The sequence below is a fragment of the Aspergillus novofumigatus genome, assembly GCF_002847465.1.
Source record: "Aspergillus novofumigatus IBT 16806 chromosome Unknown P174scaffold_8, whole genome shotgun sequence".
Taxonomy (NCBI): domain Eukaryota; kingdom Fungi; phylum Ascomycota; class Eurotiomycetes; order Eurotiales; family Aspergillaceae; genus Aspergillus; species Aspergillus novofumigatus.
In genome coordinates, this window is record NW_020194281.1 from 871451 (window position 1) to 892285 (window position 20835).

The 20835-nt window shown below is 51.1% G+C and overlaps 8 protein-coding genes across 8 annotated transcripts; 3 read left to right on the top strand and 5 right to left on the bottom strand.

Moving 5' to 3' along the window:
• Positions 1–360: 360 nt before the first annotated feature.
• P174DRAFT_434622 (putative MFS peptide transporter) lies at positions 361–2491 on the top strand (the record flags this gene model as incomplete). Its single annotated transcript, XM_024825887.1, has 6 exons — positions 361–679; positions 727–843; positions 895–1117; positions 1165–1533; positions 1590–1744; positions 1800–2491. 6 exons carry the CDS (start codon positions 361–363, stop codon positions 2489–2491), a joined length of 1875 nt encoding a protein of 624 aa, XP_024678821.1.
• A 141-nt stretch (positions 2492–2632) lies between these two features.
• Positions 2633–3969, bottom strand: P174DRAFT_515365 (type I glyceraldehyde-3-phosphate dehydrogenase; the record flags this gene model as incomplete). The annotated part of the gene is made up of 6 exons (XM_024832173.1): positions 2633–2744; positions 2792–2999; positions 3062–3176; positions 3235–3635; positions 3695–3803; positions 3879–3969. The coding sequence occupies 6 exons, from the start codon at positions 3967–3969 to the stop codon at positions 2652–2654; spliced, it is 1017 nt and encodes a 338-aa protein (XP_024678822.1). The 3' UTR covers positions 2633–2651.
• Positions 3970–4827: 858 nt separating this feature from the next.
• P174DRAFT_395665 (flavin-containing monooxygenase) lies at positions 4828–6436 on the bottom strand. Its single transcript, XM_024823699.1, has one exon. It carries the CDS (start codon positions 6410–6412, stop codon positions 4952–4954), a length of 1461 nt encoding a protein of 486 aa, XP_024678823.1. The 5' UTR covers positions 6413–6436; the 3' UTR covers positions 4828–4951.
• Positions 6437–7214: 778 nt separating this feature from the next.
• Positions 7215–8523, top strand: P174DRAFT_395667 (lipase/thioesterase family protein). The gene is made up of 4 exons (XM_024823700.1): positions 7215–7474; positions 7527–7672; positions 7728–8311; positions 8362–8523. The coding sequence occupies exons 1-4, from the start codon at positions 7272–7274 to the stop codon at positions 8500–8502; spliced, it is 1074 nt and encodes a 357-aa protein (XP_024678824.1). The 5' UTR covers positions 7215–7271; the 3' UTR covers positions 8503–8523.
• A 170-nt stretch (positions 8524–8693) lies between these two features.
• P174DRAFT_454310 (SDR family oxidoreductase) lies at positions 8694–9897 on the bottom strand. Its single transcript, XM_024829227.1, has 3 exons — positions 9494–9897; positions 9049–9442; positions 8694–8999 (listed from the first exon to the last, which is right to left on the bottom strand). The coding sequence occupies exons 1-3, from the start codon at positions 9825–9827 to the stop codon at positions 8723–8725; spliced, it is 1005 nt and encodes a 334-aa protein (XP_024678825.1). The 5' UTR covers positions 9828–9897; the 3' UTR covers positions 8694–8722.
• Positions 9898–10584: 687 nt separating this feature from the next.
• On the top strand, positions 10585–12532 carry P174DRAFT_454311 (cytochrome P450; the record flags this gene model as incomplete). Its single annotated transcript, XM_024829228.1, has 5 exons — positions 10585–10928; positions 10976–11421; positions 11474–11858; positions 11919–12180; positions 12255–12532. The coding sequence occupies exons 1-5, from the start codon at positions 10731–10733 to the stop codon at positions 12530–12532; spliced, it is 1569 nt and encodes a 522-aa protein (XP_024678826.1). The 5' UTR covers positions 10585–10730.
• A 93-nt stretch (positions 12533–12625) lies between these two features.
• P174DRAFT_463685 (CobW domain protein) lies at positions 12626–17041 on the bottom strand (the record flags this gene model as incomplete). The annotated part of the gene is made up of 11 exons (XM_024830304.1): positions 12626–13445; positions 13502–13570; positions 13615–14000; positions 14046–14301; positions 14357–14452; positions 15528–15895; positions 15946–16191; positions 16246–16419; positions 16479–16646; positions 16704–16800; positions 16833–17041. The coding sequence occupies 11 exons, from the start codon at positions 17039–17041 to the stop codon at positions 12626–12628; spliced, it is 2889 nt and encodes a 962-aa protein (XP_024678827.1).
• An 864-nt stretch (positions 17042–17905) lies between these two features.
• On the bottom strand, positions 17906–20590 carry P174DRAFT_506984 (putative C6 transcription factor; the record flags this gene model as incomplete). The annotated part of the gene is made up of 4 exons (XM_024831348.1): positions 17906–18099; positions 18150–18245; positions 18298–19923; positions 19979–20590. The coding sequence occupies 4 exons, from the start codon at positions 20588–20590 to the stop codon at positions 18016–18018; spliced, it is 2418 nt and encodes an 805-aa protein (XP_024678828.1). The 3' UTR covers positions 17906–18015.
• Positions 20591–20835: the final 245 nt, after the last annotated feature.

Sequence of the window (20835 nt, forward strand, 5' to 3'; positions counted from 1 at the left end):
CGGCTACCAACGGTTCTAGACTGATACTGTCGACGAATTCAGCTAATCCCCCGCGGCCTCGGCCGTGCAGCAAATCATGCCCGTCTGGAGACAGACCCTCGATAAAATTGATTAATTGTATCATTGCTGCCAACCGATTATTGGTTTATCTGGCGTGCCACGCGATAACCTGTCTGGATTGCAGGGTGGCCATTTTTTGTACCCTTGTCCGTCTCTCTTATTAAAGCTGGACCCTTTTCCTGATCCACGGGGCTCTTCCTTTCCTAACTCCTCTTCTCCTCCACAGTCCAGTGTCTGTGGGACAATTTTGCTGTATCTGTCCGAGTCTCCTTGGTTTGTCTGCTTTTTATCTTTGTCGCCATGAACGTCTCGGACCCCCTCGAGGTGGCGGAAATTGCCCGAGCCAGGGCTGCTGCTCATGATGTTGAAATAAACGAGAAGATGGACCACAAATTGTCTCTCACGCCTAGCATTGAGGAGGTTCCTCCCGCGTCAAAGGAAGTGGGAGTCTCGTCTGCGGTTTACGAGGACGACCATGCCCATCTGCAGAGGCAATTCCCCTCCGATGACGAGTTTAAGCACCTCCGTCGGGTAGCGGGCGATATTCCTTGGACTGCGTACACGGTGGCGTTTGTCGAGCTGTGCGAGCGTTTCTCCTACTACGGCACAACTGCAGTTTGTACGTTTTTTCTGATCTTCACTGAAATACGGAGCTAATCGGCCTAGTCGTCAACTTCATCCAGCGTCCTCTTCCCGAGGGCTCGACCACTGGTGCGGGATATGACCACTCGAATCCCGGTGCGCTGGGTATGGGCCAGCAGGCGTCCACTGGTCTGACATTGTGTGAGTTTCTCAGGTCGAGTTGATATTAGAGGAAGGTCGCTGACCCTGCAGTCAACGCGTTCTGGTCTTACATGATGCCCCTGGCCGGTGCCTACATGGCTGACCAGTACTGGGGTCGATTCCGGACCATCATGTTCTCCATTGCCGCTGCACTTCTGGGCCATATCATCTTGATCGTCTCGGCCTTGCCTCCGGTTATTGCGAGCCCTAATGGTGCCATTGCCTGCTTCTCTATCGGTTTGCTGATCATGGGCGTGGGTACCGGTGGTTTCAAGTATGCCTCCCCTCTTTTGACTGTTGTATCAAATACTGACTGATTAGGTCTAATATCTCTCCCCTGATCGCCGAACAATACCGCGAAGAAGTCCCCTATATCAAGACTCTCAAGAACGGCGACCGCGTGATTGTTGATCCCGCCGCCACCATCTCCCGCATCTACCTGTACTTCTACATGATGATCAACATTGGCTCGATCCTGGGCCAGGTCAGCATGGTGTATGCGGAGAAATACGTCGGTTTCTGGCTGTCCTACTTCCTGCCCACCATCATGTACCTGGGCTGCCCGGCTGTGCTGTTCTTCTGCCGCAACAGGTATCACCTCGTCAAGCCCACCGGCTCGGTCTACAGCCAGGCCATCCGTCTGTGGAGACTGGCGATGAAAGGACGTTGGTCGCTCAACCCTGCCAGAATGTATTGTCCCCTTTTCTTTGCGTCTGTTCGCGGCGTTTTTACTGACCCTCACGCAGCTGGAAGAAGAACCCGAAGCCCTTCTGGGACTCGGTCAAGCCCTCTGCTCTGGGTCCCGACCGTCCCCAGTGGATGACCTTTGACGACGAATGGGTCGACGAGGTCAGCCGTGGTCTCAAGGCCTGCAAGGTCTTCCTCTGGTACCCACTGTACTGTACGTTTACCCTCTCTCTTCAGTCTCATATGCAGCCAACTGATTTGACGCGTAGGGCTCGCCTACAACCAAATGATCAACAACCTCACCTCGCAAGCGGCGACCATGCGTCTGGGCGGCGTTCCCAACGACGTCATCAACAACCTCAACCCCCTCTCCCTCATCATCTTCATCCCCATCATGGACAAGTTCGTCTACCCGGGCCTGCGCCGCATGGGCATCAAGTTCACCCCGCTCAAGCGCATCACCGCGGGCTTCTTCTTCGCCGGCAGCGGCATGATCTGCGCCACTGTCACCCAGTACTATATCTACAAGATCGGCCCCTGCGGCAAGGAAGCCAACTACTGCCTCGACGAGCTGAACAAGCACTCCGACATCTCCGTCTGGGTGCAGACCCTCACCTACGTGCTCGGCGGTGTCTCGGAGATTTTTGCTTCGGTGACTTCCCTCGAGTACGCCTTTACCAAGGCGCCCAAGAACATGCGCTCGCTCGTGCAGGCTGTCGCGCTGTTCATGAATGCGTTCTCGTCTGCGCTGGGCCAGGCGCTCGTCGGTCTGTCCGAGGATCCGCTGCTCGTCTGGAACTATACCGTTGTGGCGATCCTGGCGTTCGTCGGCGGCACTGGCTTCTGGTTGACCAACTACAAGTTGGATAAGCAGGAGGATGCGCTGAATCATTTGCCGCCCAGTCGCTATGGTGGCAACAATCCTGATCCTAAGCTGGATGAGGAGACCGCGCGGCAGTAGTTTGTCACGTTGATGGTGATGTTTAGTTTATGCTAGGCATGCTAGTCATGCATGATATGGACCCCAATATAATTATGAAATCAATCACACTTGTTCTAGTTATTCTCATAAGCAGTAACTGCATCTATGGGGTCAATCTATCCCGTAAGTCTATCTATGCTCAAGTTTCTTGTGAAGCCACATGCTTGGCCAGATCCAGCAGCCGATTCGAGTATCCCCATTCATTATCATACCACGCTATGATCTTGAAGAACTGCACAAACTTAGCATGCTAGATGACTATATCAGACAACAACTCACCTGAGGATTCAACTCCAAACAAGCCGGCGCATCAATAACAGCACTATGCGGGTTCCCAAGATAATCACTACTGACGAGCTCCTCATCACTCACAGCCAACACCCCGGCGAGCTCCGACTTTGCCGCGCGGCGGAACACAGCCAGGATCTCAGCCAGCGAGGTGGGCTTTTCCATACTGACGGTCAAGTCGATCATGGAGACGTTAGGCCTTCAGCAAGTTAGTTAGTCTACACCCCATGTGTGTCATTACAAGAAAGGAAGAAATCTTACGTCGGCACCCGGATCGACACTCCGGTAACCTTCCCACTCAACTCGGGCAACACCGTCGCAATAGCCTTGGCTGCACCTGTCGTCGTCGGGATAATATTATCAAAGACACTCCGACCTACACACACCTCTTCAATCATCTTCCTTTGTCAAAAAAAAAAAAGGGGGAGACCTACCCAGTCGGCGATTCTTCCGACTATACCCATCCAACACCTGCTGCGACCTCGTCGCCGCATGCACAGTCGTCAGGAACCCCTGCGCAATCCCAAACTGCCCCTGCAGGACCTTCAGCACGGGCGTCACGCAGTTGGTCGTGCAGCTCGCGCAGGAGATCACACGCCGCCCCTCATCGGCGGTGTACTTGTCGCTATTAACGCCATACACAAACGTCGGGGCATCCGCGCTCGGCGCCGAGATGATAACCCGTTTCGCGTGCGCGAGGGTAATATGTTCAACGGCCTGCGCGTACTTCGTGAACTTCCCCGTACATTCGATTACGTACTCTGCGCCTAGGGCGGCCCAGTTGAGGTTCTGCAGGGTGCGTTCGGAGGTGAGTGCGATTTTGTGGCCGTTGATGCTGAGCAGGGTGTCGGAGAGGGCGTGGATGGGGATGGTGGGGGCAGGTTGCCCATGGACGAGTCGTAGCGGATGAGGTGGATGAGGTCGTCAATGGTGGTGCAGGTGTGGTTTATGGCGACGATTTGGAGGTCCGGTCTGCGCAGGGCGGCGCGGAGGACGTTGCGGCCTGGAGGTTCGTTGGTTAGTTATCACTTTGGTCTATTGGGTCGGGTCTTGGATGGTAGCAGGGGTTGACGGTTACCTATGCGGCCGAAGCCATTGATGCCTATCTTGCAGACGGGGGATTGAGGCGAGGGGGTGGAGTGAGGGAAGTCGCTGATGGAGGGTGCCATTGCAGTGATTTACTATAGTATGATGGACAAGGTATGATAGGATGAGTGGACAGTGGTGATAAGTAGTCTACCAGATTGCATGTTTATCTATTCTAGAACTACATGAGGTATACCATAGCCTCCTTATATTCTCCTGCTTTCATGATGCAAATACCCTGATGCTATACTATACTTCCTCTACTTCTCCGAAAACTCCCGCCGAGTCGTCGTCGCTTCAGTATCGGGCCCCCACGGCCCGCGGGACCCCCGATGACCGGACCTTTCATCGGCTTCAGTCTTGACTGTTTCTCAACCCTTTAGACACTAAATAGCAGGATTGACAGAATTAGGCATGTTGTTAGGATCCAGGATTGCCGATTGAAATGCCGGTTATTTGATTGGTCGGAATCGGATACTAGGACTAGGATAATGAGCATATTGAACGTTCTACAGGTAGTTTCGAGAATTGCTCGCTCTGGGATATCCTCAACGCATACACTTTATATTTTACCGCTGTCAAGCAGATTACCTATTAAACCATCATTATTGATTCAAAAACGGAATTGAGGTATTTTCATCGGGATGGTCGACTCGGACAAGAGTTTTGACTCGAAATGTCCGATTTCCGGCACTTTCCATCAATGATGTATGTATACTGAAATATCTACCAGGATGAATCTATATCCAGTTCTCGTCATTGAGGCATTTGTCGATCCTGATTCGCTATTAATATTACTTAATAGTCAAATTGGACACATACTCAGGAAGGAAACATCCTCCGTAGCATGGCTGGTGGGTTTCTTTGATCAGGCTTTTTATTTAATCGCATTGACGGGAATATGCAACTCGTTTAATTTCTAGTTATTGTTGCGAGTATATCGCTCAAGTGTCGTGACATCATTGCAGAGTACAAGATATGCCCCTCTCTCATGGCCGGAGCGGCATCGTCAGGATCGATTCGATCTATTCATCCACCGCAAACATCATAGACCAAAGATGGTCGCTATTGCTGCTTCTTCCATTCTCCATCAACCCATTCCAGTCCTTCGTCGAGCCGCCCATACTTGGCAAACATCAGATCCGACAGGTAATTGTCGCGCGGCTGCCAGGGCCCCTGATCGGCCGCTTTGGGGAGATCCTTCTCCGCCGCTGTCACGTACGTTGAGTTCAGATTGAGCAGCCGCCGGGGCTGCATCTGCCTGGCCAGCACCGGGTTCAGTCGCGGGGTCGCCGCGACCTTGTGGTGTCGCTCCATCCACTTCAGCAACCGGCAGACAAAGAGCGCCGTCGCGTCGGCCCCCAGCGTCCAGGACGCATTGGTGTAGCCGATCACAAAGGATGCGTTCGGCAGGTCCTGCAGCATCACTCCGTTCCAGAGGTACTTGTCGGACACTCGCTGTTTTTCGCCATCCACCGTGATCGAGGTGCCTCCTGCGATCTGCAGCTTGAGCCCCGTTGCTGTCACGATGATGTCGGCGTCGAGGACGTCTCCCGAGTTCAGCTCGACGCTGTTGGCTGTGACTTGCCGGATGGTGTCTGTCTTGACGTCCGCGTGGCCGGTATGCAGACTCTTGAAGAAGTCGCCATCGGGACAGATACACAGACGCTGATCCCAGGGGTTGTACCGCGGTTTGAAGTGCGGATTGTAAGGCATATTTTTGGGGAGCTGCCGCACGACACTGAGCTTAAGGAGAAGCCGCGCCATCCAGGGGAAGGTCTGGCAGAAAAGAAAGAAAAGTCGGGAAGTGAAGATCCATCGGAGGCGTTGTAGTTTGCGGTTGACTGTGTTCGGGAGGATCCAGCTCAACAGCGAGCTCTGGCGGTTGGGTAAGGAGAGGATGTATGTTGGACTGCGCTGAAGCATGGTGACTTTGGCCGCTTTCTCAGCCATCTTGGGGAGGAGCGTTACCGCCGTCGCGCCACTGCCGATGATGACCACTTTCTTGTCGGTGTAGTCAAGATCCTCGGGCCAGAACTGCGGATGGATGACCTGGCCCTGGAATTGACTGAGGCCGGGAACGTCAGCGGCCAGTGGCTCATGGTAGTTGTAGTATCCTGTGCCGAAGATGACGAAGCGCGCAGTGTAAGTCTTGGGCTCGCCCTCATGGTCGACTGCCAGTTTCCACACATTGTCGGTGGACGACCAGTCGGCCGCTAGTAAGCGATGCTGGAAATGGATGTGCTTGTCGATGCCGTACTGTGCAGCTGTATCGCGCATATACTTGGAAATGGAGGCGCCCTCGGCGATCGGGTTGTCCTGATTCCAGGGGTTCCACGAGAACCCAAATGTAAACAGATCCGAGTCGGATCGAATGCCAGGATATTTGAAGAGATCCCACGTGCCGCCAATGGCATTGCGGGCTTCTAGAATGGCGTACCGGTGGTTGGGGAGTTGGCTTTGGATGCGGTAGGCAGCGTTGATGCCGGAGATACCAGCGCCAACAATGATAATATCGTAATCCATTCTGGCATGAACTTTGGAGGCGAGATGTATGCTTCAGTGCAACCAGTGACTTTGGATTTATATAAGTCGAATCTCAACATGGAAATTATGAATAATTAAAAGAGTTCACATGTTCCTCGGTGAGGCCATGTGGAGGGCAGTGATCGTTTGCCCAAAAGGGAAATCGTCGCGAATCACGGACTTAATAGTGCTGTGCCAGGTGCCACTCTAATGAGTTGTTGGGCTAAGCTTGCATCTCTGGGACTCGATTTTAGTCCAGTCGATCTTTGAAAGGATCATCAAGGAGGATTCAGCTATTGAGAAGAATTGGACTAGGGGAGATAACAAAGAGGTATTAATAGAGAACATAGGTTGCTATCGAGGGGCAGGAGATTGTCAGTTATCCGAGAAAGCAAGGAGATCTAAAGTATGTCTCGAATACTCGAATAATAGTCTAACGCGATTGGTCATTCTTAATGTTCCACAAGATCTTAACCTTAGAATTTGTGTCATCTGCAAGATGTCTGTAAAGCACAGATCAGGTGTATCATATCTGTCTAGATAACGAAACCAACATAATGAAGACAACGTCCCAACCGTTTAGATCGAAATTAATTAATCGTATTCTCGTCATGCGCCATGTCAAAATAACTGCGTCAAGCTAACCGAGGCGACCTCGGCTGATCGGAGATAAGCATCAATATTTCCCAATCAGGCAATCCTTGCGACCCTCGCCGCGATGCTTCCCTACCATAACATGGATGTCTCCAGCATCACCATACTAATGATCATGCCATATGAACATTTGTATACTGTTTTTGCCCCGTAGACATCAATCTTTCACTCAAAAAACCCGTCATACAACTCAATCAACGGATCGATGGCGTTCAACAAAGCAATCAAGTTAACCCTGTGGGAGAAACTCGATTTCTTCCCTGCTCTAGTATCCATCTGGATTACTGCTATATGGGCCATCTTGACTGGGTTACGGCGAGAGTCCAACCAGCCCAAGACCCTGTTCCTTCATATTGGCTATGCGGTGTTCCGTAAGGCCACCACACGCTTGTCTATCAAGCAGATGCAGTACGTATTTCGCAATATTCCTATGAAGAAACTAAATACTAAAGATATGTAGATATGCCCTACCACCAACCAACAAGATGTACGAGACATATATCAAGAAAACCAAGCGATTGTCTCACACCATCGACCTGGGAAAAGGCTCCTACGGCCACTGGATCGGAGACGCCAAAGCAGATAACGTCCTGATCTGGTACCACGGTTAGCACCACTGGAGCTCCCCTTTATATGTAATCAATCTCACAAGGAAAAATAGGAGGAGGTTTCGCCCTCCCGGCGAACATGGGCTACTTCAAATTCTTCGCGAACCTAGTCGACCACGCCGCGCGAAACGACAAATCCCTGGCCATCTTCAGCCTCACCTACACCCTCGCCCCGCAGGCGACATATCCAACACAGCTCCGCCAGGCAGTCGAGTGCCTCCGCTACATGCTCGCCAACACCCCGCACCAGCCCAGCCGCATCTTCCTCGGCGGCGACTCAGCAGGAGGTAACCTCGTCGGCGGCGTGCTGTCGCACCTGGCGCATCCGCACCCGCAGATTGAGCCACTGTCGGTAACCAAGAACCTAGCGGGCGCGGTCATGATCGCCCCCTGGACGCTCATGGACACGGACTTCTCGGACCGCAAGATCGATTCTAGTGGGGATCTGATCACGCCTGCGGTGGCGGGTCCGTGGGCGGGGGCGTACCTGGGGACAGCGACGAGAGATGTCTATACGGATTTGTCGAATGCGGAGTCTGACTGGTATGCTACGTTTCCGGTGGACAGTGTGTTGATTTGCGCGGGAGGGAATGAGATTCTCTTGCCGATTATACAGGACTTTGCGGAGAAATTTAAGGTATGTACATGCTTGACTTTTTGCGGAGTGAGTGGCTGCTGACAGGACAGGCTGGCTTCCCCTCATCGGAACTGTTTGTTGGACATCGCGAGGGTCATGTTGCCCCTATTTATAATCTGGAACTGGGCGATACGACGGAGACGGAGCAGGGGAAAAGGGTCAAGGAGTGGTTGACGAAACGGTTGTTCTGATGTATATATGCGTGAAGCGGGATATGTTATATGTCTATAATCATGAATCTTTTTGTACACGGCTAATCTAAACCATTTCTCAGTTTGTATCACTGATAAACGGGCTCTTACAGTATTTAGGCCAGATAGATTTGTATACATCATTATCACATTAACATGGTCATATACGGCATTTCAACATTCGCGGGATGAATAGATAGACTGTCTATATACCAAGTAATTACAACTTCTGAGCAGCTTGGCACTCTCGAAGTCTCCTCAATGATCCCGAGGCAATCCCGCGGACGCTCTCTTGGAGCCACTGAGGAAATGCTCGCACCATACTGGCAGCAGAATGAGAAGTCGGGAGAATCACTTGGCCGCTGCTCTGCGTGAGGATCTGCTTGACCACTGCATCCGACACCACCTGGGGTGTCATCACGGGCTGTTTGAACTGGTTTCCCGCGTCGGTCAACTGTTGAATCATAGGAGTACGAACCCACAGTGGGTGAATGACACTTGAATTCGGTCAGTACAACGCTGGTCAAGTCGAATGTAGCCTCATACCTGGTTCGAACTTTCTTTGCCTGATACCAGTACCGCAACTCTTGCGTCAATCCCTCGTGGAAGGCCAGCGCACTGGCCTTGGAGCAGCAATAATCCACCATCTCGCCCAATGCGACAAAGCTGGCCATACTGGCAATTGTGATAACATGGCCATGGTTCTGGCGGATCATGCTAGGCAGAAACTCCCGCACCATCAGGAAATGCGAGATGGTGTTGACCTCGAAAGTCTGCCGGATCTTGGCCTCGGGCTCCTCGAGAATGGTGCCGTCGTGGCCCACGCCTGCGTTGTTGACCAGCACAGTGGGATCGCCTAGTTTCTGGCGAATCTGCTCCGCTACGGCTTTGATACTCTGCGAGTTGGTGATGTCGGCCTTGAAGAAGTGTACATTGCGGGCTTTGTTTGGTTAGTCTATGGCGCATGCTGAGGGTAGTGATGGTCTCTTACGTAGCTGGAAGTTGGGCTCGTTGATATCCAAAATGACCACCCGGATTCCTTTACTGGCCAAATCCTCCATGATCTGCTTCCCGATGCCGCTGCACCCTCCGGAAACCAGAACGAGCTCGCGATCGCCCTGCCATGGATGCGCGCTCTGCCAGTTGTTCATCGACCATCGCGACAATGCGCGGTTGGCTTGCCGCAGAGCACCGTAGACCAACGCAGCTGTGAGTGCCTTTTGGACGAGAGGATTCAGGAGGACATTCTGCGCGGGTTCAGGTAGCTGCGCGAGGCTCGACTGGGCGTATTGCCGTGCGATGTTGAGAGCGTTTTCTAATGACATGTTGCAATTAAACTGGTTGAAGCTATTCAAGACAAATAAGAATGACAGAAATTAGAATGGATGGCCGATGCTATATGTATGTGCATCTTTGCAGCGTCTAAGGATCATGTCAGTATCATATACAAGTTGTTCCTACATAGTACCGAGGCACATGCGTGGCTTGATGCAGATCAATTGTTCCACGAGGTTATCTACAAGATAATGCCCCTGGAGACATCGCCTCGAGAACATAAGGGAGGGCGTTGCGAGGCCGATGATGCAGCATTCTTCTGCTTGTCCAGATTAGGAAATAGTTGCGATGCTCTCCATACACCGTTTGGTGGATCTCTGGAGCAATCTAGTAATATCCCAGTTCGCTAAATATCCGGCTAACGTGGGGTTCTGTAGCTTGACCCATGAATATGCCCCAGCTCTAGCCTATCAATAAACGACCCCGCAAAGCTATCCGATCTCAGAAATAGGGGCCTGTTGTAAAATGTTGGGATTCACATGGGTGCGAAGATGATCTTCTGATCCTCAACGTTCTGGCTTTTTTTTGAACCTCTCTGACGTGGATTGACAGGCAGCCAGGCTGCAGGCAGATATATTCTGGTCCGTTCAAAGGTATCGTCTCATGTAAAAATGTTCGAAACATCATATGAACGCTCAGGCCGAGGCCGCATAGCCGCTTCGAGTCTGCCGATCCCCGTGGGGTCATGTTAATGCTAGTTCATCTTGGCCGATCGCTTGCATATAAAATTACTGATGTAGTAAAAGCAGACGATGGAGGGAGATCTCTTCAATGCCGGTCCCAAATTAGCCGATTGCAGTTCTTACCTTCAGGCAGTTTGTGTGCTCGTGCTCTTACTTGAGTTTGACCATTCTTCTTCTTCCGAGTGTTTATTCCCCTAGAGTGCTAGCAAAATGGCCGACACGTTGCTGGCTATTGCCTCTGTCTCCCTGGCTGAGGGGTACTTTTTGCAGCGCTCCGTCTTGAATGAACATTCTTTCCATTCCGTCTGCCTTGGGGCAGTGGGTGTCAATTTAGCCCTGAAAATATTCTGGGATTTCATTATATATCCTTTCTTCATCACGGCAAATCGTCATTTGCCAACCGTCAAGGTATGCTCAAGACCCTCCGTGTCGCAATCCTCAATAACATTGAGTAGGGCACCTTTGTAAATGGGAAAATCATCTTTGACAACCCGCGGGGCCGGCTTCCCTTGCAATGGATGAAAACAATCCCCAACGAAGGCCTGATTCATTTCCGAGATGTGTTCAATCGCAGCCATCTATTGCCTACCACTCACCAGGCTCTTTTGGATATCATGAGCACCAATACTTACGACTTTGAGAAACCATGGCGTGCTCGCGAGTTCCTCGCTCGGATCATTGGCTTCGGCCTGATCCTGTCTGAGGGCGCCGCGCATAAGAAGCAGCGCAAGGCCTTGACTCCCGCCTTCAACATCAAGAACATTCGCTCACTGTACTCCCTGATGTGGGAGAAGACTGGCCTCTTTCTTGATGAACTGGAGAAGGAGATCCGGCAGAATCCAATGGAAGGAACAACTCCGGAGGAGGGCGTGGGTAAGGTCGAAATGAGCGTGTGGGCGAGGTAAGCTCACTATTTCCACCTTGCTTCTCTTATAGTCGCTAAAGCTACCCAGCCGTCTCACTCTCGATATCATCGGTCCGGCGGCCATGGGTAGAGACTTTCGCTCTCTGCACAACCCAGAAAACAAAGTTGCCGATAGCTTTCTTGCTATTCTGGAACCAACCAAGGAGAAGATGGCCTTCCTCGCCATCAACTTCATTCTTCCACAATGGTTTGCACGGCGACTACCCTGGCGTCTGAACAAGGTGATTGACACCGAAACCGGTTTCCTGCGTGATTTATGTAAGGACATTGTTCGTGAGAAGAGGAAGACCATTGTTTCCAGCAACATGACCGCCAAGGAGCTGGAGGCAGATATCCTGGGAACCATGATGGTGGGCGGGGATTTTACGGATGACGAACTGGTGGATCAAATGCTGACCTTCCTGGCGGCTGGTGTATGTTCCGTTTAGCCTGCCTAGACTCACTTTGAAGAATCATTCAGCTAAAGTGAACAGCATGAGACGACCGCCAGCGCACTCACCTGGGCCTGCTACCTTCTTACCCTCCACCCCGATGTTCAAGAGCGTCTGCACGCGGAGATTCGTGAGCATATCCCGTCTGGCGACCACCCTATCACCTGGAGCGATCTCGAATCAATGCCTCTGCTCAACGGCGTTTGCCAGGAAGTCCTGCGTCTATATCCCACCGTCCCCATCACAATCCGCGAAGCCGTCCGCGATACGACCATAGCGGGCAAGCACGTTCCCAAAGGCACTCGTATCCTCATTTGCCCGTACGCCATCAACCGCAGTCCTGAATTCTGGGGGACAATGGGGAGGAGTTTGTGCCAGAACGCTGGATCGACACTGACAAGAATGGCCAGAAGGTCGTCAACCACAATGGTGGGGCGTCGACAAACTATGCGCAAATCACGTTCTTGCATGGTCAGCGGTCCTGTATTGGGAAGGACTTTGCTCGCGCCGAATTGCGCTGTGCGGTTGCTGGTGTTGTGGGGCGCTTCAAGTTTGAGATGCAGGATCCTAAGCAGGAAATTCATATTGCTGGCGCTGTGACGACCAAGCCTGTTGAGGGAATGCATTTGAAAATGACCCGGGTGGATGGATGGTGATTCTGAAGATTTTTGAATAATAATGAGATATGAATTTGACGAAACTTTTGCCTAGGGCTAATTTTTTAATGACAAGTCGTCCAGTTACTGCAGTTATTTGTGGGAGTGGGAGTGGGAGTGGGAGTGGGAGTGGGCATGTCCCAGATACTCGCTGGTGTGGTGTTTGTGCTTCTTCTTCCCTCCCTCCTTGTTGTCTTCCTCGTCTTCATCCACAATGCCAAACTCAGGCCATGCCTCCCAGCCATCTTCCCATAGCTTTCCCAACCTCTCCTCTTTTTGCCGGTAAGACAGTCTCTCGTTGTTCATGATCTTTGCCCACCGGCCCATGTCATCGTCATCCACGAGACACTCATCCAGCAATTTTGTTATCATTTCAGTGTTGATTCCCTCGCCGATGAATACGATTTCTTGTCTTCGGTCTCCCCATGGTTCTTGGAAATCATTCTCAATGGATTTCCGGACGTCTGGATCCTCAGGCCACGCCTCGTCTGGCACTTCTGCGAACCATGGCCCGCCGCACCCAATCGTCAGCATGCCACCCGCTTGGCTCCATTCTCCGAATTGGAAAGGTCTTGTCGCCAGCCAGAAGAAGCCTTTGGAGCGAAGAACGGAGCCGAACGCGGGATGGTTGCGCTTGTTCTTCAGGATCTCGGACGGGTCTGGCTGGTCAAAGTCGGAGATACTTTCGTCATCATCATCATCGTCTTCGTCTACTTCCATATTGTCGTCTTCTTCTTCCTCTTCTTCTCCTTCGTCTGCATCTTCTTTCTCATCCCCTTCCTCATCCCCTTCCTCATCATCTTCCTCGGCTTCATTGTTTTGCAGCAGGATAAACTTATCATGAAGAAGGGTGAAGAGTCGACGAGGATGAAAGGGACGACGAGCGGTATATACAAAGTTGTTGATCCCATATCTGTTCAAGTCAGTGTGCATTTCTTTGACGTTGGATGAAGGACAGGGAAGACAAACTCCAAGGTCTCCGGCTTCGGAGCCATTCTCTGCCCATTTCCAGTATTCTGGATTGCCATTTCATGCAGGCTGCGCAACCAACCGGCCCCGAAGCAGCCTTTATGAAATCGAACCTCCCCGTGTCCAGGATCTCTTTCACATCGACACGGGAGTAGCTCGTTTCCAGAACTTTGGCTTCGGGATTGAGCGTCTTTAACAATCTCCTGATCCTTGCTCGGGTATTCTCGTCCACAGTCTCGATCTTGTTGATGATGAGAACATCTGCGAATTCAATCTGGTCCACCATGAGGTCGGAGATGGTACGCTCATCCTCTGGGATAATTTCTTTGGATCCGTATCTATCTGACAAGAACTCGGCGGTGTCAAAGTTGGAAAGAAGATTGAATGCATCGACAACAGTCACCGTGGTGTCGAGTCTCGCCAGTGTGTGAAGGCCTCCTAGATTGACACTATTGGCTGTCAGATCCGAAAACCGGAAGGACAAGCATTGGTAAAGTGGCTGGGCTTACATCTCTGTCAGGACCTTGCGGCTGTCCTCATCCACCATCATCTCCTGATCCGCCTGCAGCATTGCAGTGCTGAACTCGGCCGTGAATGTTTCTGCTACTTGCATCGGCTCACTAATGCCCGTGCTCTCAATGACAACGTACTGCACTTCCTTTTGGCGCGCGAGATGAGCAAGCTCTGAGAGCAGGTCCCCACGCAGTGTGCAGCAGATACATCCATTTTGGAGCTGGATAAGCTTTTCCTTCGTCTGAGACACCTTGTGATGAGTGATCAAAGCAGCATCAATGTTCAGCCTGTATTGCTAGTAAGCATCAATGTTTCCCGATACTGATAGTGAGGCCCCCATACTTGCTCATATCATTGACCACAACGGCAATGCGCAGTCCATGGTCTGGAGACTGAAGGATATGCTCGAGAAGTGTTGTCTTGCCGCTACCCTGCTCTCTCTTAACTGGATGCCGTTGCAATCTCGAGGGCGATACTTACCAGGAATCCTGAAAGGAGCGTCACTGGGATCTGCCTTGTCGGCTTCTCCTCAGCTCGCGGCTGGGCAGGAGCGGGATACGAGAGAGAGTCAGTTCCTGAGTTAATGACCATCTTGTTGGAAGTCAACAATGTCCCTTGAACGAGAGTCTGGGATAAAATTTGACGACGCACTCAGCATGGTGGGAAAGCCACATTTTATATCATGAGCAAGCGACATGCTTGCAATTAACCCCCAAGGTTCGTCTTTGGTGGGCTCAAATAATCCTTCATCATTAATCGGAGAGCTCTTACTGGCTGCGTGGGTGAATCTATAGCATGAGTCTATTTCACCCGTGAACTCCCAAGGTACCTGGGCTGGGCCCAAGGTCCTCACGCACAGTGAAATGCAAATTGACTGCACTCTGATTCGGCGATCTATACATCAATAAGATCATCGTTTTGTAGATCCCTGAGTGCTTTAGAATTGTTGAGTATCTCTGGCATGCACATTTTGATTGGCTGTACACTTGTTCAACATTGTATTAATGTATGGAATCCCGCCTTTATTCTTAGCATGCACCTCCAGATGAAATCGAGATTCTCGCACTATCCTTTGCTTGATTTATTTTTCCGGTTACTCAGGCAGAATACTCCTGTCCAGAAATGTATTGGTCATAAGGTGCAAGTGAAAATGGTTAGGTTGGACTTGGAGCCCAGTTCCGAGGCGACAAAATATGGTTTGATAGGAATGACGGTCTCCTCTCACAGGTTAACCTGACCTTCTTCTGCTTTGTCGATTTGAGCTACGTCGCTCTACAGAAACAGCTCTTACTGCTGCAAAGTACTGGTGTATCAATCCAGTTATGAACCATCCATCCCACAGTGGCGCACGGAATCATTAGATGCACTACTCATCACAGCCTCGATAAGAGTCGAGGAGATAACGTGAGTCAAGTCTTCCTGTTCACTATTTACGTCTGCAAGCACTCATGCCTTGTATTTCAAGTTTCCGGCCACACCAACCGAGCGCTTAGTCGTCGAATTCGTCGACGACTGGCATTCAACTCCAATGTCCCCCTGAATTCCATCACAGACAATGACTGGCGGGCTACCCGAAGGACTGGTGAGGTGGATGTTCTTAAGACTGATCCCAGAACACACGGCACTAGGCGAGCAGGTCAGATCAGCCACGACGTTGCCGTGTTTTCCAGACGAGGTTCCATAGATATTCTCAAAGACAATGTTTGTGAAATTCACGCGGGAAGGGTAGGCAGCACACTGCGTAGCGTTTATGTTGAAGTAGCACTGATCCAGGACAATAGGATTGTCGGTGTTCTCGACGTGGATGTTCTTGTAAGTGACGTTGTTGATGCGGCCATAGCCCACATTGGGACCGGCCCATGCCTTGAGACGAGCACCGTTCTGATAGAATTAGACGTGGACCTCGAGAATAGGGGGAGGGTATTGCTTACTTCACCGTTTAGCAGGGTTACGTTCTCAATCCAAACATTCTCGATGATATCCATGACTCCGGGATACTGGCCGATACTCCCCATCGACGTTCCATGTGTGCCATTACACCAGAGATTCTGCACAAAGACATTGGTAGTGTTGGGCTTCGGCGAGAGGCAGTCGTCACCAATATCGACCCGAGTGTTGGTGACAGTCAATCCATCGACGTTGAGCGTGTCGAAGCCATCGGTGTTCTTGGGGAGAGCCTATTTAACCACCGTTAGTTTATTCTCAGCTTCCATATGTGAACGTCAACCTACCGATGCATTGGTCGAGAAGGCATGAATGAAAACGTTGTCGAACGAGATGTCTTTGGTGCGGACGAAGAAGTTGGTCCAGCAGGGAGAGTTGAGCTGCGTAATGCCTTCGACCGAGACCCGGGTGGCGTTCTCAGTTACGAAGAGGATGGGCCGATAGTACTTGTTGTTGGGATCCTAAACTCGTCAGTTCAACACTTGCGCAGATGCACTGAAAAGCTCCCAGGAATACCCACCAAAATCTCTTGTCCAGCAAACTCGTTGTACCAGCGCTGTCCGTTGCCGTTCAGTGTCCCCGAACCAAAGATCTTGATGTCCTCGCCACCCCAGCGCCAGAAGCTAATTGACTTCTGGAAGTCATAATAGAAATTGTTTGCTTGCCAGTAGGGCACGTCATTGGTGAACTTTCCCACAGTATTAGCACCAGCTAGGACTGGGTCTCGAATCATGGGCTAAAGTACCTTTAGTTCTCCGTCCAATTGAACCTCGATATCCTTCAAGAAGGTCAGATCAAGCTTCTTGCCGATGACATACTTCTTCCCCTTTTGCAGCAACAGCCTTCCCCGCGGTTGGCCTTCTTGATACCCCACAGGAAGTCGGCAGAGACATCGTCCTTATCATTGCAAGAGGGGCGGATGATCACTGTGCGACGGTGGGGATGCTTGTGATGGTCAGCCCCAACCTTCTTCAGGGCTACCACGTCGTTAGCAGGGATGACCCTTGCGCCAGGAATGAGGCCATCAACTGCAATTGAGCTGACTGTGCTCGCGAAGAGCGCTGCAAGAGCGAGAAACTTCATGGTGAGCTCGGTGTCTCGCTACAGGATGCGTACAACTAGAGACAGCCAATTCAGCCGGCACACGGCATTCCAATGCCCCATGCTGACCCTCTTATAGTGAGGACTTCTACCGAGTTGCCAGCGCTCAGACCTTCTGCCATTTTTCCCCAGTGCTTGGCTTTCCCCGGATCATGAGCTAGAGGGACTGCCTGTCAGACGCAAGAAAAGAGTTTATCCGCCTATAGAATCCGTCCATTTCGACGGCCAGAGAGAAGTCTTTTGATGCTTCTCCACAATATGCGGGGAGATTTGGGGGATACGGACTCAGGCACAAGCTAATTTCTTCAAGCATCGAGCGCTCGTGTTTTGCGCGATATTTCCTCCGTTGGGGTACAAGGATCAGCAAAGAAGTTCCACCAATGAAGGTGCACATGTGCATGAAACAAGCATTGTACGTTGATGATTATATCATCTCTTGAATCATGATATTCTTGTCAGGGACTCGTTAGTGCGCATCCGGAGGGCAGAGAATGCCATCGAATGACGTCGCAATAGCTCTAGCTGCTGGAACCGCGGCGGCTGCGATAGCATGGTCAAGAATCAGACACCAAATGCCTTTCTGCTGGGATATTATTCAACTCTGGTATGTACAACTTTTCATCATTTATGATGAAGGCTTTTTGTGGTGGATTTACGACATAGTCCGAGGGCCCTGGCTAGACAATGACTATATTGAATGCAATATATGCAGAACTCGATGGTGTAAAAATGCTGCTGGAGCCTATGATTGCCCGACCTTTATACTCGGTATCGGCGCACGTATGGCTTCCCTTGCCGAGATGACGACTGGTTGCTATCAGAGGCGAAGAAGGCTCTGTTTCATTTATCATGGGACCTAACCAAGAGGTCTTTGTGCATTAAGCTAGTTGGAGATTTGCCAGTCGAGGATCGCAACCATATCTTCATGAACGCCTTCCTTCATGCACGCTAGTTGCTTAAAGCCCTGAGAAGAAATCGTTATTCCAAATTTCCGAAGCTCCATAGTCGGCCATGTCGAAGAGGGTTCCAAAATCAAACGGCTAGTTTGTCAGCTTCTAGGTCGATACAATCATCTGCCACAGAGACTTACGGAAATGTCCTCCATGGAGCTAGGGACGAAAGGCATAGGATCAAAGGGCAGATCGAGCGGCGTACCTGCAGTGAGCCCGGGCGTTGAAATACTGGCCTAGCTGTGAATTAGTGAATAGCCGCTGCGTTGCAAATCTGCAAACACTCACTCCCTTTGCGCTGTTTTCGTCTTGCTTGCGTACGTCGGCCCAAGGCACCCCGCTCATCAGTAAATGGCAGTCTCTGATGGCGTTTGTACCAGCTTGATCCATAGTCATGAAGGGATCCTCCCCTTTCAAGCGCGCCTTGACAGATGCAAGTGTGAGACTTAGGAAGAGGTACGGCTTACAGCCCCTCCCACTTGGTGCAATGCGACTGCCGAAGACATTAAGGGTGTTTTCAACTGCACGTACCATGACGGCTTGCTGGGATTCCGCCATGTCGTTGAGAGAACTTAAGACGCTACCTTGGCCTGGGAGCATGGACTTTGACCGCGAACACTCGTCAGCCTGCAGAACTAGCTCCACGCACACCATTATGGCCGCATGGAATAGCTCCTCACGGAACATTCCGCCGGTCAAATGTCCAAGGTGAGGATGGGGCTGTGTTTCGGCAACCTCAAGAGGGGGCCCCAGCAAGGAGAGCATATCCAGAGCCGAGTCGAGGCAGATCTTTCGTGAGTAGGAGAATTTAGGAGTTCGCATGATACTGAGGCAAAAAGGGCGATGGAGGGCTAGCAAATGCCTTCGTATTAGGAAAATGAAATACGACTTCATGAATGCGGGATTCTCAACGCCGGGTATATGCGACGGATATCTGTCACTCGGAAACAGATCCAAAGCATCATTCAGAGACTGCATAAGGTTGTCACTCAAGCGCAGAGCCTCGTCATACGAGATTGTGAATCTTAGGCGATTGACGAGCTTTGCGATGTGTACTCGCACAGGCAATGAACGCGAAAGTAGAACCTGAAAGCTGCTCCGAGTGAGGGCGCCGGGATCTTTGGGAGGGGGATCTTCTGTCATACTTTCGATCAGATCTGCGTCCTCATAGTTGGACGGTGGATCGCAATCGTACTCCTCCAGGTCAATCGTTGGTGGCATCCCTCCATCCATCGACGATTGTAGGTCTAACTCCAGTATGGTAGCCCACAGACGGCGGCGCATTTCTGCCCAGAATCTGGACAGCTTCTGAAAGCGTAATGGGTTACGGTGTAAGCCCATGGTCATGGCGGATCGTATCAGCGAGCCAGATGATATCCAAATGGTATCCCCATCAAAAGCGATTGCCTGGCGCGCAATCAACAACAGACAATGGACTTGCAACATATCAAAGTTGGTGTTCCGAGTCGCAAATGACGTTGCGCTCCATGTCTGGACAGCTTCAATCCAATGTATTGCAGTATTAGCAAGTGAATCTTTGCCGTTGATCTTTGTTGTTGGGCTGTAAAAACAACTGCTAGCGGCCATTAAAACCAAAAGCTTGGCCAAGAAAACCATATCGGGGTTCCGAGGTGAAGTCCAGTAATCTTCGTAGTGCTTGAGAAAGGTTGGTATATGCAGGATGCGATATGTGGTCTCAAAATTGGACAAGTACAACTGGACTAGTTCATCAGCAACTCGGCGAGGAGGAAGCAGGTCCACAAAAGAAGCAGCCTGCTCCAGACGCACACGTTGCTGCTGTTCTTGTCTTTGCTTGAGCCACATTTCTTTCTGAAATTGTTTCAATGCTCCAAACTCGGAATCTTTCTTATGTTTGGATTTGCGCTGCCTCAAGAAATCACCCACATCCCGGAACTACAAGAACTTAGCCCGGAGGAATACACCAACCGACAGGATGCTAGCAACTTACGAATGAAAGGGCCAAGACAGAGTGCGAGCGACCACAGTACGTAGTGTTAGACTTTTTCCCCCGAAAGGACGCCCATGGGAGAGACCGAATGTCTTCGCTGAGATAGAGTTCGTCTCCCGTTGTACGGAGTCCCGATTCTGAGACGATCGAAGGCACAGTCCCCAGGGTCTCTGGAGTTTGAATCGAGCTGGCCTTTGCCAGTGCGTTTTCTAATGTCAGGACTCGGTTACGCAGCTCCTGCATCTCATCAGAGCGACTTTTAGGCTTTGTAACCCTCGTCGGAAAAGGTTGGTGCTTGGAGTCGAAGACATAGACACCACTATAAACAGGACTGCCGCGATCTGCGGACGCCCGAGCACGGTCATTGACAGTTGTGTCTCGACCTTCAGCGCGTCGGACGCTTGGCAGCGAGCCAGCCTGAGGTCCTACATAGATGCACTGATCTGGAGTCTTGGACTTGATGCATTGGCTGCATGGCAATGCTCGATCACATTTGAGCTTTCGCCGTCTGCACACGGTGCATGACAGCGGTGGTCTGCGCCGACGTGCTGCGGATTTGGGCGATGACCTTGAGTGCTCCATATGAGATGACGACTCCTCGTCGTCGCCCATCTTTGAATTGCGAAGAAATCAGTGCTTCAATGACCTATGACCCCGCAGGCGTGGTTTTCACGGTTGGTGCTCAGCTCAGGGCCATTCAACGGTCGCCGAAGTTAGAATAACTGGTAATGGTCCAACAGTCATGTAGACTAGACCCACCAAGGGCTTATCTGATCGACTCTGTACCCCTAAAGATGACTCAGTCTGATCGGACTTTGAACTGTCCTAAGGTCGTTGCCTGTAATGCTTGACTGCAA